At 42.7% G+C, this 26,878-nt stretch overlaps 2 protein-coding genes across 24 annotated transcripts in view; both read left to right on the top strand.

The window, feature by feature from the left end:
* Positions 1-26,878, top strand: part of LOC143729204 (protein 4.1-like) — a 122,811-nt gene that overhangs the window by 90,068 nt on the left and 5,865 nt on the right. For 2 of the 23 annotated variants that reach the window (XM_077220348.1, XM_077220333.1), the window contains 12 exons: positions 2,007-2,159; positions 2,249-2,346; positions 4,360-4,532; positions 10,173-10,276; positions 13,504-13,578; positions 13,700-13,735; positions 14,465-14,524; positions 16,287-16,445; positions 21,610-22,155; positions 22,861-22,989; positions 23,407-23,505; positions 25,876-25,956. In XM_077220348.1, the coding sequence (XP_077076463.1) occupies positions 2,007-2,159; positions 2,249-2,346; positions 4,360-4,532; positions 10,173-10,276; positions 13,504-13,578; positions 13,700-13,735; positions 14,465-14,524; positions 16,287-16,445; positions 21,610-22,155; positions 22,861-22,989; positions 23,407-23,505; positions 25,876-25,956 (1,713 nt within the window). Of the gene's footprint in view, positions 1-2,006; positions 2,160-2,248; positions 2,347-4,359; positions 4,533-10,172; positions 10,277-13,503; positions 13,579-13,699; positions 13,736-14,464; positions 14,525-16,286; positions 16,446-17,993; positions 18,087-20,513; positions 20,568-21,609; positions 22,156-22,860; positions 22,990-23,406; positions 23,506-25,875; positions 25,957-26,878 lie in introns of all 23 variants that reach the window. The other 21 variants (XM_077220350.1, XM_077220336.1, XM_077220351.1 and 18 more) reach the window with 18 other exon arrangements.
* Positions 11,541-13,495, top strand: epb41l2 (erythrocyte membrane protein band 4.1 like 2). The gene has a single exon (XM_077220370.1). The coding sequence runs from the start codon at positions 12,251-12,253 to the stop codon at positions 12,767-12,769; it is 519 nt and encodes a 172-aa protein (XP_077076485.1). The 5' UTR covers positions 11,541-12,250; the 3' UTR covers positions 12,770-13,495.

Raw genomic sequence — 26,878 nt, 5'->3', positions numbered from 1 at the left:
GTGTGTGTGTGTGTGTGTGCGCAAAAGATGCTGAAGTCTGGGAAAAATATGTTGTTGCCATTTTTAAACCCTCACAGGAATAGCAGCTCTCCTGCACTTTTCCCAGTGGGAACGATGGCAGTCTCTTGTCCAAACTGTGTTTATCTCTTTTTGAAGACTGAAGGTGAAGCTTGTGATGTTCAGTTTTCTTCATCTCATGACCTTTAAAGACCGACACATAGTGCTGTTTTAGTAAGGGTTAAAATAGTTCACTAAAACAATCAAACTAAAAACATTAACTGAAATCCAATATTGTAGAGCACTTCCCTGGCCAGAAAGGCATTATAAATTTCCTGAGGCCCCGCAGCAGCAGCAGCTGGTCTACTCTGCGGGCTCCAGCTCTTACTGATGCGCTGGTGTGTGAAAGGTCACTGAGAGCTGCCGTACTGTTAAAAGCCTCTTGTGGCGACAGATAGTCTGAGTTCAATCTGTTTATCAGTGCTATTGATTTCTCTCAGAGCTCAACAGTTAACACCGACAGATCAATAATCAGTGCTCGACGGCCCAAAAGCCCCGAAAATCAAGATCCATTTAAAAGCAATCAGATAAGTGCTTGAGGCGGAGTGAAAGATGTGATGGATGCGCTTTCTGATTACATTAAGACATTAAATGAGTTTGAGTTATATATATTGTATGTGTGTGTGTGTGCGCATTATTGTTTCAATATTTGTGTCATTAACCATGTTTGTGTTCAGAAAGATTATAAAACCACCTTTTTTTCAAGCTTTGTCATAAAGGAATGTTCTTGGTTCAAGTTGAGCTCCATGAACAGGTACAATTAAAGTAAACTTGCTAACCTTATGTGTGCAAACTTACATCCAACCTTTCAACATATGCTGGTAACGTTCATATGATACGTTCGCAATGATAAACTGACACCAGCTTCCCTTTTCTCCTGTGAAACTCAGGAGTGTTGGTCTGCTTTACTTATACTTATTCCATTTTAAAGTATTACTGAGGGACGAAACCAAACTATTTATATAGGTTGATGGACATTATTAACAGAAATACTAATGATTAACCAGAACATTCCTTTAAAACACACCAAACCAGCTTTCAGGGGAAGGCACAGCACAATCACAAATAACCATTCGTGCCCTTTTTGTTAGTTTTTATTTATTTGTATGTGACAGGGAAAGCATTTTGAAATACATATTCAGTTTATGTCTAAAAATATGTTAAAGGGGACATATTCTGCATTTCTCCATGTTCATCTGTCTTTAGTGTGTAATGTTGCTGTTTGAGCATGAAAACGAGAGTTCTTCTCTATATCAGTGTCAGTGTTTCTGAACTCCCTGAAACGCCTCATTTGTAGTCTTGAGTTTTTTCCGGGAACGAACACGTCACAATATTCCTCAGTATAATAATTCATATGCAGAATAAAGGGGCGGAGCCTGGTTGAGTTAGTTAGTAGTGTGTTAAACTGGCGGTTATGGTAAGAGCGGGACATTTCCCAAACGCACTCGAAGCTCTTGACCAATCACAACACACTGATCCAGCCGACCAATCAGAGCACAGTGTGCTTTTCAGAAGGAGGGGCTTCATATAGACAGGAACTAGAATCTCTCGTCTGTCATCTCATATCTCTTATCGTACTCTTTACTAGTTGTTCTGTTCGGTTCAGTACACACACTGCGCAGAATTTTTTAATGCGGTTGTCAGTACTGTCAATGACTGAATTGTATGTGTACAGAACAGGAGTAAGCACTAAAAGGTGAATTGACAAGTGTATGTAGCTGCAGTGTGTATGTAGCCAAATCAAGACTTTTTCTTTAATGCTTTAATGCACATGTGCAGGGCTGTGAGTGGCTGCCTATGTTGTTCTAGCAAATACTTCCTGTGGTTCTTCTGGTTGAGTTATTACTGTTACACTGTTATGTACGTGAATATGAGCAGATCTTGTACTGGAAGTGGATATGAAATGTTTTTGGGTGCCGATAAAGACTGGTCGTCTTCTCTTTTCTCAGGACTCTGAGGGAGTGGACATCATGTTGGGAGTGTGTGCAAACGGTTTGTTAATCTATAAGGATCGTCTGCGGATAAATCGCTTTGCTTGGCCCAAAATCCTCAAGATCTCCTACAAACGCAGTAACTTCTACATCAAGATCAGGCCAGGGGAGGTATGACTGAGCAAACCCACACACAATGTGTCTGTGAGTGATGGGAATGATGATTGTGTCTGTAATATAGATATTGTCATGTCTTTCAGGCGGAGCAGTTTGAGAGCAGCGTCGGCTTCAAGCTGCCCAACCATCGGGCTGCCAAAAGAGTTTGGAAAGTGTGTGTTGAACACCACACCTTCTTCAGGTGAACACACACATTTGTATTACCCCATGCTAAAGTATGTTTAGATGAGTTGAGAGGCTTCAGGTGCTAGGGCCTGTGTGAGAAGGTGACTGGACTTCTCGAGTTATCAAGATTATTAATATGCAGTATCGTAACTACATGTTTAAAAGAAGTTTTGTGCATCTTAGGCTCAAGTGTGTGTTCAATAATCCAAGATTTGCCTCAACTAGATTTAGTAGAATTTCCTCCTCGCTTGTATTAAACCATAAAGGGCTTTGAATATGCCAAAAGTAAAGTTTTTAAATGTCCTTTAATCCGTAATGGATAGCACCGTACAGATCAGGGTAGTGTTGTCACGATACCAAAATTATTGTCTCGATACTGATACCAAGTCAAGAATTGCGATTTCGATACTTTTTCCGATACTTTTCCTTAAAAGGAAAAGTATTTCTTAGAAGGCGTTTCACAAATACACCTCCTTTGCGTAGGTCTGTGCTCTTTAAATGCTGTAATAACCTTATATAAATAAATCACTGACAAACATGCACAGCATGCTCTGATTATAATCATATAGCCTATAGATCATTTTAGCTGATGTTTTGTTTTATTTTAGCTGCTTGCAAATTATTAACTTTTATCTATGAAAGCTGGGGGGAAAGTTGTAGCTACGCCTAATACAAAAATAAATAAAACATCTCCAGTTAACTAGCAGAGCATTCATTTAGTTCGCTATTAAATAAGAGATATAGCGCTAAAATATGTTGTTTTTTAAATCAAGCTGAGCGCTCTTTTTCGCTGCTATCAGTTGCATGGATACAGTGTCTTTAACATATCGCGCACCGTCTTCACTCGGACGCGCGCTTCTATCTATCGCCGTTGCGGAGACTCTCTATTCGTTGCGGAGACTCTCTACTCTGCACAGTTTGATCAGCAGGCAGCGGCCGCACACCAGGCCGCCGGATGGGGTGTTGCTAAGAACTTGCAATGTATAACTATCAGACTGGCCCACCGGGAAAAGTCCCGACTCTCCCGATTGTCACTCCACTACTGACCGGCGGCCACAGTATCACTTGTGCTCGCACATGCAGTCATCTCGCTTTAGTGTTTGTCGACAGCTGCAGCTTCTTTGCTGCGTGCGTGAGGAAGCGTGCGTTGCACACACCAACATGAAATACTTCTCTTACAAATCTGGAACGCAGTCATTCATTGAGGTATCGATACTAATAAATTTAGGAATCGTGACGTTTTTAATTTCCGAGAATCGCGATACTTTTGAAGTATCGGTGCACCGTGCAACACTAGATCAGGGTGGATAGAGAGGAGGGCGATCGGCTGAAGACCTCGAGCTGGGATTCAAACTCTTGAGAGGCGCAGTTGTGCTTGTGTCTAAGAGTCTTGTGTTTCCTCAGACACACACATCATCACATCACACTCTCGAAACACATGATGTGGATTATCTCAGCTAAATCTTCCTCTTTTCTTTCTGTTTTTACCACCAGCTGTCAGAACCCTGCATCAGTTGCCGTGTTTTTGTGGTTGAATATCAGCAATAGATCAGGGATGGACAAGAGTACTTGTACGTGACAGCGACGATCGATTATGAAAGCGATGATCGCTCAATCCCCCCAGCCCCCCCCCCCCCCCCCCCCCCCCCCCCACACACACACTTTTTCTGTTCTTTATTGGGGTATTTGGGTCGGTTCCTGAGGTCTGATTTGTTAGGGTTAGACAGCACGCCTTCAGACCGGCGAGAAAAAGTGTCATAGACCGCCATAGAGATGTTTTCAAGTCATATTTTTATTTGTCAACATTAATTATCGTAATGGTCTTAAATTATTTTCATTTTTATGACGGACACGCCCCCCCTCGAGTACTCGTTTTTTGGAGACCTGTCAATGATTGAAATGAGAAATGAACAAAAATGCCCATCCGTACAACAGATGCACAAAAAGAGAGAAAGAGCAAAGGGTTTGCCATCTGAGCATATGTTGGTGTGTGTCCTCTGAGCGCTGTTGTTCACTGCTCTATTCACAGGCTGATGTCTCCTGAAAACCCCACCAAGAGCAAGTTCCTGACCCTGGGCTCGAAGTTTCGCTACAGCGGGCGAACGCAGGCGCAGACGCGACAGGCCAGTTCCCTCATCGACAGGCCCGCGCCCTACTTCCAGCGCACCTCCAGCAAGCGCATCTCACGCAGTCTCGACGGAGGTATCGCTCTGCATGTGCTCCGTGTGTGTGTGTGTGTGGGCTGGGTCACAGTAACACTTCTTCTTTCTAGCTGAAGAGACGCCCGTCCCTGATCGTCAATAATCACTTAAACCGTCTGTCACTGTAGAGTTCAGTGAAAACACTCGTTTTAATCAATGAAATTGTCACTTCACAATGAATCTCATATCCAAATAGTGTTTACACTTGTAGAGCACAAGTGCGCTAGATGAAAACTTTTGAGTGGATGCACCACTGACTAACTCAAAGTGATAGTTCACCCAAAAATGAAAATGATCCCATGATTTACTCACCCTCAAGTCATCCTAGATGTATATGACTTTCTTCTTTCAGACGAACACAATCAGAGTTATATCAAAAAATGTCCTGGCTCTTCCAAGCTTTATAATGGCAATGAATGGCCGGTTTCTGTTTTGAAGTCCATCAAAGTGCATCCATCCATGATAAAAGTGCTCTGGCTCTGGGGGTTAAGAAAGGCCTTCTGAAGTGAAGCCATGCGTTTGTGTAGGAAAAATATTCATATTTAAAACTTTATAAAGTAACATATCCTGCAGACGGCAGAGGTCGAGTAAATCATGGGGCTATTTTAATTTTTGGGTGAACTATCCCTGTAAGCTCTTCTGATAACCCTGTAACCTTGCGTTTAGCGCTCAACTGACATGTCTGTGATTGGCTCAACGCTGTAAAAACAGGTTGTGGAAACCTGAGAGACTCTTCACAGAGCACAAACACAAAAACACACAAGCGTTTGAAAGCAGCTGCCACTCGTGAGATAAGAAAGCAGAGTGACTTTGGTTTACTCTCTTTATAAGCTAAACTTTATAAAATTAGGGAATATTGGGTATATCATGATATTGTCAGCAGAATTATTGCAGTAATATTGATAATATTCAATGTATCCCTATTGTAAATACTCTTGGCCAAAGCTAGGTGTTGAAATGATTCGTGTTTGTGTGTGAATGGCTTGTGAGCATGTGATGTTTAAGTGCTCCGGCGTCCGTCACTGCCCTCACACACACACACACACGCAGGAAGTCTTATCGCGTCGACACTTACAAACGCACTGAGGCAGAGCGTCTGTTTTTCTGCCCAAATCTCATCTGTCCTCCATCAGAGCAGAACACAAGCGTGACGGCCGATGTTGAGCTGCAGACGAGAAGCAGCATGTTTATCACTGAACTCTTGTGGACTTCCAGGTTATGAACTCTTTATCTGCAGGAAATCTCCCAGTGGTAAATGAGGCCAGTCATCTGAAGTCTGCGTCTGCGTCTCCGTGTGTGTGTGTGTGTGTGTGTGTGTGTGTGTGTGTGCACACAAGATTAGCACATTCTGGGGTTCAAATGTCCCCACTAGGATAGTAAAAACTTAAATCAGCTATATTGTGGGCTTCACCTGAGCAGGACGGATTACTGAACATACTAAATGTGTTAAATCATATGTAAAAATGCTGAAAAGTTTTTGTGCGGGTTTAGAGGATAGAAAACTACTAGCTCAGTATAAAAACGATGGAAGTCAATGGAAAGACCCCACCAAGATAGTAAACGTGTAAAAGCTAAACGCGTGTGGCCAGAGCCCAGCTCAATGACAGCTGAAATTCATTTACATATGTCATTTTTGTACGTCTACAGCGGCTTTATTAAATGAATACCTGTGGTATTTATGGCTCATATGTTGAGTAACGTTCACACTAGCTGGGTTTCTATCCAAACGTGAAGCATTAGTTTCTGATGTGATGCTTAAAAATGCTCATAAAAGCAGGGTGAAGGAAACATATCTACTGACATCCATTTGCAGCTACAAATCAACCTCGATCATTGAGGACTCCATGAGGCATGAGTGACAGCGCTTGTCAAAGTTTGCCTTTATGCATATGAGCAGTGATGCAGTGCAGTCGAGTTAAGACACAGGTGTTTGTGTCTCCTGCTGTCCATGAAGTGAGTGAAGTTCAAGCACAAACACTGTGTCAATAGTATTTTATCAACATCACTGGAAAACAAGACCGAAGTAGCAATCTAAACATCCTTAAAACCAGATGAATTAGCTGGAGGTCAATGCAGTCCAGTAAATCACTGCCCATGTCAACGGGGCTTTATTACGGTCGTTTATCATCATTTTATTCTCTCTCTCCATGTCAATAAAGCAAGGTTTGTTTTTCTGCGGTTTGTCCGTCGCTGCCGTTCTGGTTTCCAGACATGTTTTCCACTGAGCGGTGATCTTGTGTTGTATTGTTGTGGATGGATGTAGCCACTTTGTCCCGGCTCTCTGCACAGACACAGGAAATGAGGAACATCTGTTTCCTGTCTGTGGAGCAAGCAGGAGAGATGAGCTCTCTGTGTGTGTGTGTGCGGGAGGAAATGAGGGTTTTATAGGCATCATCATCATCATCATATTTTTAATGTATTTAATAAAATATGAGCTTCACACTTAATACCTTCCGGACTGTTAAAATTGACTTTTTTTTGTGCTGGGCAACGATTAACCGCATCTAAAAAAAAGTTTGTGTTTACATAATATGTGTGTGTGTATTCTAGAAACATTTGCATGTGTATATACTGTATATATATGTATACATTATTTCTATATAATATATAATTAAATGACACATTTTTCTTAAATATATACATGCATGTGTGTGTATTTATATATAAAAAATATTTATACACAGTACAAACACCTATATTATGTAAATACAAACCTTTATTTTGGATGCGATTAATCGTTGCCCAGCTCTACTTATTTTTGCATGCGTCTTCGCCAAAAAAAATATAAGTTCTGTCATCAATTTCTCTCCCTCTCGTCATTCCAAACCCAAAACTGAACACTGAAGCTGCTTTTCTGTTGCATGAGATTTGTGATGGGAGAACACAATATCAGAGGTGTTATCAGAGGTGTTTTCTAATTCTGAGTATGTGTATTGGTGCGTCTGCTCCTTTAATATCTGGACTGTTTAACGGTCTTCAGCATTCACCTTGTTCAGAGGCCAGTGTGTAAACGCCCTCCGGCAGTGGCGCTCTCAGACGTGCTGAATTATGTATCTCTCATACGACTGACACTCAATAATCCATTATATCACCCCTGCCACCGGTGAAGAGCAGGGCGTAAACACATGCTTCAAATAATGTACAGTCGAATGAAAGCTTCCGAGAATCTGCTTACCCAGCTCCTCTCCATTAAAATGACTCCATTTTTCCTCCTCCTGCTGGGAATCCTGCATCTCAGTCATGGGCCGTGTAGTTTTAATAACGCTGCGGTCGCCCCCTGGTGGACGTGTGAGGCGCTGCCATTGCCCCAGATCTGCTGCCGTCACAGAGACACATGATGACATGGACGTCCCAGCAGCCCTGGCCACATTAGCCTACTTTCCCACAGCTCGAACCAGGTCATGCTGATGTGCTGCTCCTCTATCTGTCGCATTCATTATTCACCTCTTCCCGATGGAGAGCCGCACCACTGACAACTGCTGCGTCTCACAGTGATTGGGTTTTTATGCTATTTTCAGAAGTGTGTAGTGCTCCTCTGGCTTTCTGCAACACACTCCCATGAGAACGCTTACTGAACCAGGTCCGAATCCTGTTTGCTTTGTAGGAGTGGCATGGATTGGTGTCTTTGGATGTAAATGACATTTGACCTCAGGGGTTTTAGAGTCCCAGCTGAGGTTGCGTTCGAAAGGAAATGCTTGCAGCTGGATACTATGTAAGCAGGACTATCTGCGTACTAACGTGTTTTTAGTAGTATATGGATCTGGGTTAGAAGCATCTAAAAATGAGTGACCTCAACTTTTATCATTTTAAAGCCCTTCAAAGCCATGAAACGAAAGTTGAAAAAGCGCCCTGATTCAGGTGGTCCTGAAGCTGCAAAAACAAACTAACATGACAGGACACTGACAAACTCAAGCACAAAGTTCAGCCCAACCTAATTATACAAGCACAAAAAGAAAATCACGCATACATACACATGTAAAGTAAACTCACACAGACACACTTGCAAACATTTTTTTAATGCATCACAATTTGTTTTATATATATAGCATTTAGATTCGCTGTAAACATTAGAAATGCATTGGCAATACCTTGTAACAATTGTCAAGCCATTAAGTACACTTTAAATTAAATGGAATATTAAACTGTGCAGGTCTGATCAAATGATGAGTCAAGAAAGAGGGAAACTCTTGGCTGATATTATTTCACTGGATATGGAAGTTTAAGGGTGTTTTCAGACCTGTAGAGCGTTTGCTTTGTTGCGAAACAGAGACTTAGTTTTTTACAATGTTGCAGTTTCTTCTTGGTTTGGTTTGCTTTCACAAGGCAACATTTCAAAGCGCACCAACATGTGTTTATGCAAGTGACATGTGAGTAAAACTGTCCTCTTATTGGTCAGAGTTTAGGTAGCTGTCATGACACGCAAACATTTATACGATTGTAGCCGTCATTCCAGCTATGACTGATACATTTTATATATATATATATATTGTTTTGGTTTGGATCCAAGCACGATTGCTTTAAATCACTGCTTTCTGCAAAAATAAGTATGAGCATACATATACAACATAACATATGCCATCCTGTTTAATGAAAGATATAAATGTTTAGGCATACAGTGGAGTCAAAAAGTCTGAGACCACCAAGTGTTACTACTGCAGATTCAAAATTCGGTCTCACTTTTTATTAAGTGTCTTTAACTACTATGTACTGACATTTAAATGAAGAATTTATACAATGCAGTGTTGCGTACATGTTTTTGGATTGTACTATTATTACACTGTTGACCCTTCCTTTACTCCTTAACCCACCCTTAAACCTACCCGTCCCACCAAACCTGACCCATCTTACCCGTATCCACCTCCATTGCAGCAGTACAAGTGTTTAACAATACATCAACAACACAATAATTACACTTCACCGAATTATTATTTTTTAACATAGGTGCTTAGTTAAAGACGTGTGACCCAGAATTTATCAACGCACCAATTTGAGGAAAAAGTTGAATTGAAAATTTAACATGAATTTGAGACATTTGATTAGTCACTTGGAAATAGTGACCAGTCTCATTATAAATCTTTTTTTTTTTCACACAAATTTTCAAAATCCTACGTATTTTCATTTCCATGTTTAAAAAATAAGTCTCCGATTTCCTGTGTGGTCTCAGACACCACTGTTTAAAAATATGAACATATGTGCATAAGGTGGGTAAAGATCTGAACTGCTGGGCCAACTGTGTGTGTGTGTGTGTGTGTGTGTGTGTGTGTGTGTGTGTGTGTGTGTGTGTGTGTGTGTGTGTGTGTGTGTGTGTGTGTGTGTGTGTGTGTGTGTGTGTGTGTGTGTGTGTGTGTGTGGCCTGGTAAACCCTACATTATGGGGACAAAATGTCCCCATAAGGATGGCAATATCTGAAGTCCTTGTTCGTGTGGGGACATTTTTTGGTCCCCATGAGGAAAACAGCTTATAAATCATACTAAGTGATGTTTTTTGAAAATGTAAAAATGCAGAAAGTTTTCTGTGATGGGTAGGGTTAGGGTTAGTGTAAGGGAATAGAAAAATAATTATGTCTATGGAAAGTTCCCATAAAACATGGAAACACTACATGAGTGTGTGTGTGTGTGTGTGTGTGTGTGTGTGATGGCAGCTCCTATGGTGAACGTGAGTGATTACAGTCACGCTGTGGACTCTGCTCTGACTGCCGGCGCTGGGGAGAATGGACCGGCCCTGGAGCTCAACTCTGATTCGAAGGTGAGAAACACCCGTTTATGATCTTCATCACAGGCCTCAGACTTACAGGAAGTGCCCTGGAACATTAACAACTGCTTATTACCCCATCTCAGATGTTTTCACTCTTACTTCAACGAGTGTTTTATGAAAATATGGGGGGGTTTTGTTTTGTTTTTTTGGTATCCCCCTTTCCCATTGATTTCATATATTGAATATTGGTTCTGGTTTGATTTTATTGGTTCTGATAACTCAAGCTAACCCTTTAATCATCCTAGTTAAATGTTAATACACTTGGATCCACTAGTGTTTGGAAACACACACACACACACGCACATGGCTCACACTGCTGAGTCCAGTTCTTGAGCAATACCCGGAGGTACCTCCATCCCCAGCTGACCCGACTGTCTGCCTCCCAGACGTGACATTTCCCTGTCCGTCAAAGGCCTGTATTCATGCCTTCCGCGAGCCCTGGAGCAGCGCTGGCATTCCTGCCGTAACCTACAGCTCTCACATGAAGGGAGCCTTTCACAGACACCCTACACGAACACCAATGGAGGATGGAAGTGCTTTGAGAACTTCATCCTGTCTGTCTAACTGCCCACAAACCATCTTTGTGACAATAACTGAGTTATATAGCCAGATATTGCCTGTTTCCATGGCGAAAGACATTCCACCCCCGTCCCATCACTGGCCTGTCCATTATAATGATGTAGGACCACCCCTGATTGAGTCCCGACAGATGCCTCTGTTTTTCTTAGGGTGTTTTCACACTCGGGCTGAACCAGAGTTCACTCTCTCCCCTCACCTCTTGATTATGCCGTCTACGTGAATCCCATGAATGAGCATGTTCTACTTGCCTTAGAAAATCGCATAATCAGATTCTGCAGTTCACCTTTTCAAATTAAGCCAATTGCTTCTATACCGACTGAACTGTACTGGAGTTTGTATGAACCAGACCCAAAATGGACTCGAATGTGTTTCCCAACCTAAAGAATCGAATCCTGACAACTTATAACCTCCCAGAATTCCCTAAAGCAGTTGATTTTACTACCAAAACATGACACAGATCAGGACTTGTTGCAAAATATGCATCAAATGCTCAATAATGGCCGTTGTTTGGAGACAATTTATATAGCACTTTATACAATACAGATTCATTCAAACTAGTTTCACATTAATTAACAGAAAAAATTTCAATATGTATTACTTTATTACATTAAGTATTAATGTTTTAAAATTCATCAATGTTTTTTATATTATATTCAGATCTAGTCAGTTCAATGTTGATTCTGTATAATACCAGTGCAAAGTGCATTAATTATGAAACAAGTTCATAATTGTAAAGCAGCTCTACAGAAGTTAGTTTAGTGTTGATTTATTTCAGTTAAAAAAAATTGTGCAAATGTTGCAAAGTTATCCAGCTCAGTTTAGTTCACATTTTGTTATGATGGTAGCAGTTCAGTTAAATCGATAATATTCTGAATATTAACTGTTAAACTAACACAATACACCATAAATAGTTAATAACTTTCACAAGTTAGCCCGGATTGCTTTTAAACCAATAGGCCGTACCCGAGAGTCTGATCACTAGTACATGCACACTTGTTGAGAGAACCAGTTTCATGCCCACTGAATAAAATGAATTGTGAAATCAAGCGAACTCCTCATCCTGGTGTGAAAACACCCTCCTCTCTTCCTCTGAGCTTCTGCCCCAACACTGCCAGCTTTAGTTGTGATGTTGCCTAATGCTTGCCCACCCTCACACATACACACACTCACTCACTCACACACCCACACACACACACACACACACACACACACATACCCCAAGTCTCTCCTAATGTGTCATCCCTCACACCCAGTCACTGCTGACCTGACCTCGGCTCACTGACTAATGTTGTGTTTCTCTCTCCCTTTCTCTTTTCCTGCGCATTCCACCATGTGTTCTTGCTCTTTTTTTCACCATGCACATTCCTGGTTCGTGTCCGTGCACCCATGCAGTCTCTCTTCATGTTCCCATTCTCCCCTTCCTCCTCCACCCTCTCCTCACTCCCACCCACACTCGACACCATCTCCGAGCTGGACATCCTATCCGACATCTCCGAGGACGAGCCCGACCTTCATCTCGAGCCTGAGCCTGAGCCTTTGACCTGGGTGCCCGAAGGCTCCTGCGGTGTCTCTTTGGACGGAGAGGCTGTTTCATCTAAAGCCGTGGAGTGTTTCTCTGGGCCCGAGGACCCTCCGGCCCGGCTGGGTGTGTCCCTGCTCCGGCTCTGCGAGGGTCTTCCCGAGGACCTGCCCCTCTCGTCCCCTTCCCTCCTGCCCTCCTTCCTCCTCATCTTCGCAGTCTTCCTCTCCGCCTGCCAGTCGCTGGTGCTGTCTCTGCTGCTGGCGCTGCCTCTGGCCATGTCCCTCTGCTACCTGGAGCCCAAAGCGCTGGCTCACTTCAGGCCGGCGGAGGCCATGGCTGAGAGCACCTCTTCAGAGGAAATGCAGTGTGACCCCGCCGCCTAAACCGACCCCTAACCTCCCCCGTTCCTTTCTCATGTCTGCCCTCCTCCTGAAATGCTACCGTGTGCATTTTTTTGCTGTTTCCCTCCGTCCTGTAGCTCTTTTCTCTGTCCCGCTGTATTGGAGTCCGTATGAACCAGACCCAAATGGACTCGAATGTGGTTCCCAACCTAAAGAATCAAATCCTGGTGACTTATGACCTCCCAGAATTCCCTAAAGCCATTGATTTTACTACCAAAACTTGACAGATCGGCATTTGAGGCACATGTCTGCCCACTTCCTAAAAAGCTACCGTGTACATTTTGTTGCTGTTTGCCGCTGCCTTCTTCCCCCGTCCTGTAGCTCTTCTCTCTGTCCCGCTCCACTTCCAGTGCCAGATTTTTAGTGTAAAATGCAGAATATGTTCCTGCTCGCAGCTTGTAGCCACATTCCAGTGGGAACCTATTTATAGTCCAAATCCTGTCTCAAAATCCCCCTCATTTATTAAAACTGAAACCGAATCACTCGACCAGCTCGAATCTTATACTTAACTTCAGATTTATACGCATTTGGATCGATTTCCCTCTCTTCTTAAATGAGAATTCTTATAAGGTTAATAAAAAGTCAGAAAAGCAGAATGGGCATTGCATCACACTCTATGACGTTACAAAACCTGTGTGCACTTTGATTGGGGATTCAGGCCTTCCCATCATCCATTTCACCTTTCCGACAATTTTGTCCATTATTCCACCAATTAGAGTCCACAGGTGGAGGTCGCGGAGAAGCCAGACACGGACGTGGCCACATCCGTCACCTATGAATCGGCCATTGAGGTCTGCTAACCTTCCCAGCATGCATCTATTATCATTTTCATATAATTAGCGCACAATCCAAAGGTATTGCAAGACATGTTTTGAACTAATCTTCATCTTTTATCTCTGATGGCATAAACAGACGGATAAAGGTGGCACTGGCGCTCCTGAGAGAAAGGTCTTTCACTTTTGAGATGCCGATTGTTATAATTCATTCTTTTTTTGTACAAATGAAAGTTTTTGGGTTCTTGCATCATGGTTGTTTGATGTGAAATCTTTGCTTTCTTTACTGTGCTATTGGTTAATTCTTTTTATTTGCTTTTCTGGTTTTTCTGTGCTTTTTCTGTAATGTGACGTTTGTTTATTTTGACTGCAAATGAGGCACAAATCACGTGAGCTCTCTTGAGTGATCAAAAGGCCATAGATTTGCTGATTGATTGGCTAAGCAGTGCTTGTTTGATGACTTGTAATCATAATCAAATGCTGATTTTCCTGTTGGTTGGTTACTTCAAAGAACCCCGATACAAATCTACATGCAGGAAATCTGAAGTGTCGTACAAAAAAACAAACTGGATCAAGAAAGTCTGAGAGTACATTGAGAATCTGAGATTCAAGATCCAATTTAAACCTAGATGCTGCGCATGCTGTTTTCAATTTAAAATTTCACTTAAATTGATATCCTTATCATATAATTTGTAAGAAAAATAGTATTCAATGATAAAAATGCCCATTAGAAGCATTTTCACGGGTGCTCTCAGACTTTTGGAACCTTCTGTACATGTACTGTTATAATTTTCCATTACAGAACATTTCTGATGTTCATCAGATTTGAGCCCGTTAAGACTCAGTTCATTACCATCTGTCTTTTTCCGTTTTGTTGAAATGTGTTCTCATTTTTAATCCACAGAGCAAGTTGAGAGTGCAGGGGGAAAATATATATGTCAGACATAGCAATTTAATGTTGGAGGTTCGTATGTGATCAAAACATTTTTTTTAAAGAAAACAAAAGAAAGAGCAAAAGCATAATGGATGGTGGACCTGTGTCCCCTCTCTGGCTACTGTCCTGGGCTGCCTCTCACTCTTCCTCTCTCAGGCTTTGTGTGCATGCGTTAGTGCGTGTGTGTGTGTGTGTGTGTGTGTGTGTGTGTGTGTGTGTGTGTGTAGTGTGTGTACACCCATGCATAGGCTGCATGTTACACCAGGTGCATGTCTGCGGGTGAACTGAATGTACGTGATGCGTGGTGATTGTAACATTCGTGTAAATGTCTGTTGGGAATGGTTTTCATAACAACACTAATAGTATTTCCCTAACCAGACAGGTTACTTTCTGCTTTGGTTGTGGTGATTGTTTACATTTGACTTTATAACTAAATGAAGTTACTCATCCTGGGGTGACCCGGTCAGTGCAAAAAGACACCCAACTCATGATCACTTGCCAAATCCCTCAACACAGGCTGTTTGTGGTTACAAGGAAATTTGTGGCCTAAGAGTTTAAAGCTGAAATCTTTGTCTAGTATTAGATCAATTATTATGCATTTTAATTCCTTTTGGTGTAAAAATGGCTAAAGTTTGGGCACATTACCAATTTTCATGTGAACCGTTCCCTGTTTCAATCTAAATTGCCAGTGTGAAAGTACCCGTCATTTTCTCGACAAATGAAACTGGAATAAGAGTAACGGTTTTCTCATTATGGCGGATTTTAGCTTTAAAGGGATGGTTCGGAGTAATTTCAACCTAGGGTCCTTTGCACCATGACCTTGAGCCAAACACCCTGATGGCCCATGCCTGATGGCCCATGCTACCGCTAACCCGGACGTCGAGGATCCGTTAGCGCCTCCACTAAGCCATTTGGGTGATATCTCTAAATAAGCTCTAACTTTAACAATGTTCGCGCAAGGGAAAAAGCTTCTGGGGGGGGGGGGGTTTGGCTCGAGGTTATGGTGCACAGGACCCTAGGTTGAAATTACTCCGAACCATCCCTTTAATTGAACTTAACTTAACTTTATCCAGGTTTTCTCCCCTGCTCACAGTGGATATCTGGTTGTGTGTCTTTGGCATTGAGGCAGTGAATCACTGCACCGCTCCAGTCCTCATATTTAAACAAGTCCTGCCTCACTGCTCCCCACAGTCGCTGACCTCTGACCTGAACCTCATTCTATGACCATTTAATCCATCAGTCGGATTAACAGGGTCCTTCAAATGTGGAAGACTGATTGATATTATTCAGGACTTCCTGCTGTTACTAGACAGCTTATTCATTTGGATGTAAATGAAAATGAGATGGTGTGGTAAAGATGTACAGTGAGAGCAATAGGCTATACTGTTTTAAGCAATTTTTTTTGATCGCAGACGAAACGAACTCCAAACAATCTTAGTTTTAGCCAGAAATTATACCACCCATCCAAACTTCAGGATATCCATATAAATAACTTCCAAAGTTATTGTTCCAGTGGTTAGTTAGAGCTAAAGATGTTCCAAATGTACTGTCTACATGGACATCTTCGCAAGTGCACAGAAGTATACTTTGCAGATTTGTAAATATAGACTGCCTCCACGTGCCGCCCTGCTGTCAGGATCGGGTGTTTGACCAGGGTTCAGGACTCAATATGGCGAGCTGTGAGGTTGGACTATTAACGGGGTTCAGGTCTCTCCATGACTAATGTGCTGGTTGTTGGTTGTCCCTTTGTCCTCCCCCTGCCTGCCTCTCCCTGGTGCGGTGGGCCCTTCAGGACTTGGATAAGACCCAGGAGGATGTTTTGAAGCATCAGGCTAGCATTAGCGAGCTAAAGCGCAGTTTTATGGAGGCTACGCCCGAGCCCAGGCCCAGTCAGTGGGACAAACGCCTGACGGGCAGCCCTGCCACCACCCTGCGTTTGCAGGCTCAAGGGGTACGTGTGCTTCTGCTCGGGGTTCAGACGCCTGCATGCCCTCGCTGTCCTTCACCTCCTGCTCTTCTCAAGCTCCTCCGCTGGTTTACTGTGGGTGCTTTCTGTTGTACGGTGGGACAGTTGGGAACATATTCACAATAAGTGTTCATTTTTATCTCATTAAATTAGGTGTGTAACCAGTAAATCGTTTCCTAGATGCATCGATTACAAATCCTGCCAATGCGTCGATTTTGAAACATGTATTTTTGTTGAATCGTTTGTTTCGGCCTTCAAGAATTTAAAAAAATTGGAATATGGAATTCTTTCCCAGGTGTGATCGACTCTAAAATATTGTATCAGCACGTTTCACTGTTATTTTCTAAGTAGCCTGCATTTACATGCATTTAATGTGCATGCATGCTTTCAAGTTGTTTATTTTAAAAAAAAAAATCTTTGGTCGTTTTTTTGCTGTTTTTACATGAGACACTTTAGAAGCATTTACATAATCCTATGAATGCAAAATACAGAATTGGATTGAATCAAATATTTCTGGTATCGCAAATATCATTCCTGAATCGTCTTGAGTCATGAATTGAATCACTGTGTAAATTACTATTTAGCATTGCATTGAGTCGTCACCCACCCTGCTCTCCGAGGTATCCAAATCCACACTGTCCTTTAAAAACAAATGTGTGAGCAGAGCGGTACTGATATGATTAGAAGTGCCTTCAATGCCTTTGGGTCTCCTAATGAAATCCTGTAGATGATCGCATTCCCCAGCGTGAGACGTCTTGCTAACACCTGTCACTCCTGACGTCACAATGTGCTATTGTCTTATCGAGTCTAAGTAGATTTAAAAGGCCTCCTCATAATCCCAACTGTCTCACGCACACAATCCTCCTACTGTCCTCTACACTGGCCAATGGCAGGGCAGCTCTCAATCTGATCGGTGCATCAGTTCAGTCTGACTGGTTCTTTGCGTTCTGTTGTTCATGGCTCTTTCTGTCTTTTGATTTCTTCATCACTGCTCATGTATATTGTGTTTTCCTCTTTGCGACTGAGCTCTTGTTCTCTAGCAGAATGCTTCTCTCATTGTTTAGGTTTGCTGGTCTCAGTTGCAGTTTTCAATCACGTTGTGTCTCTTTCAGCTGCACACATGCTCCTTCTGTTTATTTTTATGCGTTTTTAAATCATGCTTTTATCAGTCAGTGTAAATGATGAGCTCCTGCCAAAGACTTTGAGATACGTGTTTTATGTGATTTTTGCGTTTTATTTGCACCCGTTTGACATTCTTGATGCTGTCACTGTGATTATCTAAATCTCTGGTTTAGAAACACTCCTCTCTGCATATGCTCTGTGTTCATTTTGAAATGCTTTTACTGCCATTTCTGTAGTGTGTGTGTGTGTGTGTGTGTGCATGTCAGTAGCTGTTCTAGTCACACTCTGTAGAATCACTGAAGTGCTTTTGTGTTTCTCTCTCTCTTGTTTCTTCTGTTTCTGTCTCTGTTCTGTCCTCGCACCCTCTCGTTTCATTCCTGTCCCTTCGGTGTGTGTTCATGACGCCTGTAGAGTTTGGAAGAGGAGCTCACCTCTCTCTTTCTGAGTAAGGCGTGCTTCTCGGGGCTGGCAGTCTCCTACAGTACCACTGCTGCTCCAGCAGAGGCCAGTAGAGTCTCAGCATTCACAGATCCCGCTTCTCTGTCTGCTTCTGCTCGCTGACTCTGTGCAACTGCTCACGGCTTTGCGTTCTCTGCCGACACATGCTTCTCTTTCAAACAAAACCCACTTCATGCTCAGATCTGGCAGATCCATCCAGTTCTTGCGTTACAAATAATCTTTAGTGAAGTTTACTCATCAGCTCAAAAAACGGCATAAGCTAAAAGATTGAATTCTTGGGATTTAAAAATTGATTTTACGTGTCTATCTATAGCAGATAGAAATTTCACAATTCTTGATACCAATTTCAATGCCAAAGCAGAAATCAATGTGCAATCAAACTAAATGTTTTATGTTCAAGTTATATATATATATATATATATATATATATATATATATATATATATATATATTAGTGCTGTCAAACGATTAAAATATTTAATCGCGATTAATCGCATTAATGTCATAGTTAACTCGCGATTAATCGCACATTTTTATCTATTCTAAATTTCTCGTGATTTCTCTTTGTTCATTATTTTTTCTCATTTTAATGCTCTTATCAACATGAAAAAAGTGGATTGCTTTCTTTGTGCACATTTTTTTTTATTGAAAACAACATAGGCAATACTGTGTTCAATTTCACACTAACATTCTCACTTGGAGCAAATAATTTCTTTGTAACACAATGTAACACTGTCCATTCATAAAAGGGTGAAAGAAATACTGACGAGGTACTGATATTGACGAGGGGGCGGAGAATTCGCATTAGGTGTGTGTGTGTGTGTGTGTGTGTGTGTGCTTGGCCATCATCAAGTGGTATTTCAGACTGGACGTGCTGCGATGATGATAGCTCAGTTCATAACGACAAAACACACATATCACTTTGGTCTAGTCAATGGAACCATTTGGCAACTTTTTAAAAGTAAACTTTCCATTCAGAATCTTATTGGCATCCATTTCGGCGTCTCGCGCTCGTCATCCACTCAAAACGTAACTTTAACCTATTTGGCCGGCTCGCAAGCCCAAACAAGTGTGTGTGCGTGCGCGTGCCTGTTGTTTTGTTTCCGGTCTAGCTAGATCCACTTGCGCTTTGGTCGACGAAGCAACAAAACGTCCTCGCACGGTGCAAGCCCTTGAAATGAATGGGTTTCATAGCGCAGCGCCGCGCATGCCGCGTCCTGTTGCAAAAGCATGTGAAAAAAAACTACAAAGTTTGCTAGACCAAAAAGACCGTTAATCTCGCGATAAAAAAATTAATCGCGTTAAAATGGTTTTGCGTTAACGCCGTTAATAACGCGTTTAACTGACAGCCCTAATATATATATATATATACTGATGTCAAAATTAAAGCATTAACGCATAAGATTCCATTTTCACTTTAATGCATTAAAAATATTTAGCGCAATTAATGCAGTATCCGTTTATGCCCTAATCCTTTAGCTAGCATTACATTTATATGATCATGCTTTTATTCATGCAAATATTTTTAACCATTCAGGTGAGATAAGACACAGAGACACACACACACTTATGTGCGTAGAAAGTTGCTTCGGACAACGCTTGCATGGATAAAAACACCAAATGTCAGTTTTGTTGAGTACCTTTGCAAGCACTGTCTTAAATGAGTGAAATGAAGTCTTAAGTGACCGTAAAGAGTTGTGAGAAATGGGATGCGTGTCGGATCCCTGTCATGTGCGTCAGGTCTTAGTGACAGCAGCCTAATAAACCTGCTGCTGTCTGTCAAAGAACAAAACACAAGAGCTATAAACTGTTTATTTCTTAGACAGCAGTTACAGGTTTTTAAATAAACATTCAGAAATGCAAAAGAAAAGTAATTAAATGTATAATAAAACCATCAAAATCAAAACACAATTAACTGTCATTATGCCATTATATAATATTTTGTATACATATTTTGTATACATACATGCATATTACTATTCTAGACCTTCTAAATGATCCCTTTGTGCTGTAGTGATTAAGAGATAATGTACATCCACCCGGTTATCGCAGATTAATACACTTTACACACTTATTACATGGCTACTTCCCACATAAATAAATAATTAGACATGAAATATTGATCTGAGGATCAGAATAACACACATCAGTATAGTGTCTGAGTTAATGTGGTTATTTCACTGCCAGACTGCTCATCAACTTCCACTCATTGGCCAGGCATTTTCACCTCTGCCATTGTGTGTGTGTGTGTTGTGTGTGTACACGATCTTCTCACTGCCGTCCTGTCCACCTTCCCGAACCCGTTCCCGCTCCGACCCTGTTTACACCTGCTTCTCGGGCGATCCCATCACAAGTGTGGGGTTGAGACTGTAGACCCGGAGACTCTTGAGATCAGATCACCGTGAGTGGCAGGTGTCAGCAGTTCCTCAGAGAGTGTGTGTTTGAGTGACTGTGTCCTATGGTTGCCTTCAGGTTCCTCAGAAAAGCCCTCCTCATCCCGAGACTGACAGCAGAGATGCCAGCAAGGTCATCGCTCAGCCACCTAACATCACCTGAGCAAACACACACCTAACACTGCACACACACACATCTCATCCCTTTTCCATTGCAGACCTCATGACTCCACCTTCAGAGATCATCATCTGTCTGTCCAGCCATGCTTTCTTCATCTTCAGCTTGTTACGACTGTCTCTTCTCCTTATGTTGCTTGTTTGATTATATATGTGTGGTGTTGCAGTGTTTATGGACCTTAGTTGGAGCGGATGCCATGTTTGATTTGCTGTGAGAGATAGACGATGTACAGTGTGCTCAGTGAGATTCATATACAATATCTAAACATCCTTACAGCAAGACAGATTTAACTGAGAGACTATACTGTGTTTAATACAGTTGTTGGGTTTGTTTCCAGAGAATAAATCCTGACAGTGGACTCTTTTCACAGACTGTGAAGACACGAGTTATTAACACCATAAATCTAGCAGAGTAAAATTTGAGAAATCAAAAAAAAAAAAATATATATATATATACTTTGTGTTTTATTACATTAATATGACAGTAAACTAGTTACGGCTGCTGTGAGTTTCTAACACAACTCCAGAGGAATTGATGGCAAATTTGACATCTTTATCTTGTCTGACCAACGTAATCAATCTCTAGTTTTTTCTTCTTCTTTTGTATAGTCGTAGATACACTATCATGGAATTTTATACTTGGAAATTGAAAAACTTGCTGTCGTCTCCCATTCAACACCATACAAGTTTAACTGTGACAAACCCTGCAAATGTGAAAGGTCTATAGTTGTTCTTTTATTTCTTCTTTTGGGTATCAGTCTAGGAAAACGATTTTATTATTATCCATCGTTTTGTTGATTCTCAAGCACACATCGCACAATTCAATGTGTTTTCACACACTGAACAAACTGTACGTCTCTGACTTGCATTGAAATGGCATTGACTTTGACTAAGGTCTGCAGAAAGTTTGTTTCCTTCAGTTTTTTTTCTGTGGTCATTGTTTATGTTTTTTGCTTTTCTCTCCATCCCTCGTGTGTGTCTGTCGTTGTCTGGTGTAGAGCACAGAGGTCAAACCTGAAGTGAACGGCCAGCCAGAGGTCGTAGAGGTCGTGGAAGAGACCGTCGTCATCGAGGAGGTCATCAAAGCCAAGCCCAAAAGCCCCGCCCCCGAGACCCCGGTTACCGTGGAGACTGAGGTCAAGGAGGAGAGGAGTTTATCCTCGGACAGTGAGAGCGAAGAAGAAGAGGCGGAGTATCACGCTCAGACACCCAGTGCGAGCATCTCCGTTCAGCAGATCGAGGAAGAGCCTGAGGAAGAACAGGAGGCGGGGCTTATACAACAATCTCCGCCCTCTGTGGTAGTCTCGCAGCCGATCACAGAAGCAGAACCAGCTGACTCCGCCCCTAGTGCAGAGGAAGAGCAAGCAACTGCACAGCCTGAAGAGGAGGAGTGTACAGACAAGGATGACGCTCCCAATGGACACGCCCCCGCAGCCGAAGCTCCGCCCCCTCTCAGAGCCGTGGAGGAGGAGCCTCCCGTCGTCAACGGCAGTATCTCTCGCGTGGAGGCGGAGCTCCTGCCGCAGGTTATCTGTTGCTCGGAGGTAATTGACGTCGTGAGCTAGTGGAGATGCTTTCCCTGCTCTTCTCCTCATCTCCTCTTCCATTTCCCACTCCTCCCTCGTCCTGGAGGAAGATCCTGCTCGATCTGCGCATCCGTCTCTCTAGCACTCGTTTAAGGAAGAGAAGCAGTATAAATGAAAGTGGTTCTGTCCGCTCTAACGTCAGTCATTCCATCCTTTCGCCTTAAGTTGATTTTATATTTCATCCTACTCTACTACACACAAACACACACACACATTGGGAGCGTTGCATGCGGGGGCTTATATTTTGTGTGCTGCATGTAGTGTATCGTCGCATGTTTCATACTTGATATCCTAATTATAAGTTAGCTTACGTTGATTCTTCACTCTGCTAGTAGAGATTCTGTAACTTCAGTAATGTTACTGAAATGATTTGATCACATTGATAGGAATAGAATCGCGATATGTTGAGAGATCGTGCTTTTGCATGTGTGAGCTGTCTTACCAACACTGCCAAAGATCACTGAAACCAAAACTGCACTCATGTAGCGTCACACTGTTTGGCTTGTGATATCTGGGTTTGGCTGCATGCGTTATACCAAAGACGTGTAGTTTATAGTGGTGTGTTTGTTTAAACTGCATGAGCCTGATCTCTGCATGGTGTTAGTGTGTAGTGACGTCAGAGTGTGTTTGTTCCTCACACTCACAGCCTCTGTCTCTTTGTAGCCTCCTGTGGTGAAGACTGAGATGGTCACGATTTCAGACACGTTCGCTGCTCAGAAGACCGAGATCTCCACGAAGGAGGTGCCCATCGTCCACACGGAGACCAAGACCATCACGTACGAGGCCGCACAGGTAAGAGACCGGTCACATGATCCCAGTATTCAGTACTGGGTCAGTACCATGGTTTAGAAGACGTATTTGAAATGAACCAACCCACATTTATTGTCATATTGAAACGATGAAAGTAGGATTTTTTAAGGGATGAGGTACAGATTGTTGTTTGCCAAAAAAATTATCTAATCTTTATTTCTATGTATACATTATCTGATATAAATATATTGCCCCCTGAGGAATTGATGCGGTTTATCAGTATCTTGTAGTTTAGCTCAGTACTTTTTCAAAAGAGCAGCTTGACTGTCATTGAACTGCTTTGGAACTGTACCCATAATTTTGACGTAGCTTCATATTTGCCATTAATGCGAAATGCGTCTGTGTTGAGAGTTTTGTTGAGTGCTGAATGTGTGTGTTTATTCTGTGTGTGATTGACAGTTGGATGGTAATGGAGACGGGGAGCCAGGAGTGCTCATGACAGCTCAAACCATCACCTCTGAGTCACTCTGCACCACCACCACCACACACATCACCAAGGTAACACACACAGACACACACACATCACCTCTGAGTCACTCTGCACCACCACCACCACACACACATCACCAAGGTAACGCACACAGACATCACCTCTCAGTCACTCTGCACCACCACCACCACACAGATCACCAAGGTAACACACACAGACATCACCTCTGAGTCACTCTGCACCACCACCACCACCACCACACACATCACCAAGGTAACACACACACACATCACCTCTGAGTCACTCTGCACCACCACCAACACACACATCACCAAGGTAACACACACACACATCACCTCTGAGTCACTCTGCACCACCACCACCACCACACACATCACCAAGGTAACACACACACACACATCACCTCTGAGTCACTCTGCACCACCACCACCACACACATCACCAAGGTAACACACACACACATCACCTCTGAGTCACTCTGCACCACCACCACCACACACACATCACCAAGGTAACGCACACAGACATCACCTCTCAGTCACTCTGCACCACCACCACCACACAGATCACCAAGGTAACACACACAGACATCACCTCTGAGTCACTCTGCACCACCACCACCACCACCACACACATCACCAAGGTAACACACACACACATCACCTCTGAGTCACTCTGCACCACCACCACCACACACATCACCAAGGTAACACACACAGACATCACCTCTGAGTCACTCTGCACCACCACCACCACCACCACCACACACATCACCAAGGTAACACACACACACATCACCTCTGAGTCACTCTGCACCACCACCACCACACACATCACCAAGGTAACACACACACACATCACCTCTGAGTCACTCTGCACGACCACCACCACACAGATCACCAAGGTAACACACACACACATCACCTCTGAGTCACTCTGCACCACCACCACCACCACCACACACATCACCAAGGTAACACACACACACACACATCACCTCTTGAGTCCCTCTGCACCACCACCACACACGCATCACCAAGGTAACACACACACACACACACATCACCTCTGAGTCACTCTGCACCACCACCACCACACACACATCACCAAGGTAACGCACACAGACATCACCTCTCAGTCACTCTGCACCACCACCACCACACAGATCACCAAGGTAACACACACAGACATCACCTCTGAGTCACTCTGCACCACCACCACCACACACATCACCAAGGTAACACACACACACATCACCTCTGAGTCACTCTGCACCACCACCACCACACACATCACCAAGGTAACACACACACACACACATCACCTCTGAGTCACTCTGCACCACCACCACCACACAGATCACCAAGGTAACACACACACACATCACCTCTGAGTCACTCTGCACCACCACCACCACCACCACACACATCACCAAGGTAACACACACATCACCTCTTGAGTCCCTCTGCACCACCACCACCACACACATCACCAAGGTAACACACATACACACACACATCACCTGAGTAACTCTGCACCACCACCACACACATCACCAAGGTAACACACACACACAGACACACACAGACACACACATCACCTGAGTCACTCTGCACCACCACCACCACACACATCACCAAGGTAACACACACACACACACATCACCTCTGAGTCACTCTGCACCACCACCACACACATCACCAAGGTAACACACACCACCTCTAAGCCACTCTGCACCACCACCACACACACACACACACCACCTCTGAGTCACCCTGCACCACCACAAACATCACCAAGGTAACAGACACACACATCACCAAGGTAACACACTTGGGATTTTTAACAAGTCTTGGTTAAAGTGTAATAAAGTCATGAACCAAACAGCCAGCTATGAGGAGAATAGATTGAAATAATGCGGACTGACGGCTTCAACAGAAGCAAATACCATCGGTTAACATCCTCATAGCTCACAGTATCAGCTTCCTTATAGAGAAAATGAGTAGTTTTTACTTCCGGAACCGACTGTAACTCTCTGATGCAGAACTGACAGACCGCACTCTTCTTTTCCTTGAACATTAAACACAGAGGAACCTGCTAAAGTACATGTCTAATGTACAATGTTTAAATACAGTAAATCAAAACTCACACTACACTGAAAAAAACATGGGTGTAGGATTTACTTTAACAATTTTCACCATTTCTGCTAGTAAATTCCACAAATTATTTCCAGGAAACAGCAACATTAAACTTTGAAGCAACAAATGAAACAGTATTTTCTTGTAAAACGTACTAAAATACTTTTTTTTATTTTTTATCTTGATCTATTCATGTTCTGTCCTTCATTATTTCCTGCTGAACGTTGTGTTTGACTCAGATGTGTCACATGACGTCTGTGTCTCTTTAATGATTGACAGACACTAAAGGGCGGGCTGTCAGAAACTCGCATTGAGAAGCGCATCGTCATCACGGGAGACTCTGACATTGATCACGATCAGGTGAGATACACACACTCTCTCTCTCTCACACACACACACACACATACAGACTCCATTACACAGAGAGACACACACTCATTCATACATGCTCACACTCTCTCTCACACACACTCACTCACTCAGTTACACAGAGACTTGCGCATACACACACAGACTCTGTTACACAGAGACACACACACACACACTCATTCATTCATACATACATTCACTCACTCACTCTCACACACAAACACACACACACACAAACACACACACACACACACACACACACGCACACACACACACTGACATCTGTATTTTTCTTAAAGAACAAAAGAAAAAAGATTGACCAACCATTTAGGCCAAAGTAGTGGTGGGCGATAAGACTAAAATTTTATTTATTTTTTATTTTTTTAAGAAGTAATTTACAAATAATAGGACAAATACAATATAAGATACAAAAGAAATAAACAGTGCTTTTTAACATTTATTCAGCTATAGTAAGTCTATTTATCAGCAGCACTTAAAATTAATAATCAAATGTAAAAATAAAACCTGGCATAGTATGTCTTCACTGTATGAATTGAATATAGATTAATCTCGTGATTTCCTGTGTTTGATGAGCATTAATGACAGACAGCAGCTGATCTGATCAAATATGATACTGTAATATCTCTAATGCAGATCGCTGAGGCATTTTACTCGTGACCTGGAACACTATACGTACAGTGTCTCTCGCTGGGCTCATGGTGTTCAGTGTGACGAGTAGCTGCTCATTATAACCCTGAGCTGTTTCTGTGACGCACACACACTTCCCTGATACACCGGTTACCATAGCGATGAGACATTCGCCATCCTCACAGACTGAGACATGGTTCTCGCAGGTCCAGCGTTGCAGATGCATGTTCCCCCGTCATCTGTGTGTCATTCAGTTGAGTTTTCA

Source organism: Siphateles boraxobius, unplaced genomic scaffold (assembly GCF_051911475.1).
Source record: "Siphateles boraxobius isolate OS27281-9 unplaced genomic scaffold, OSU_SipBor_1 8, whole genome shotgun sequence".
Lineage (NCBI taxonomy): Eukaryota > Metazoa > Chordata > Actinopteri > Cypriniformes > Leuciscidae > Siphateles > Siphateles boraxobius.
This window is presented reverse-complemented; position numbering and strand designations above follow the sequence as displayed.

Bases quoted from the DNA above. Each gene is read 5' to 3' on its own strand.
- epb41l2 (XM_077220370.1), top strand. From the start codon at position 12,251: ATGCAGTCTCTCTTCATGTTCCCATTCTCCCCTTCCTCCTCCACCCTC.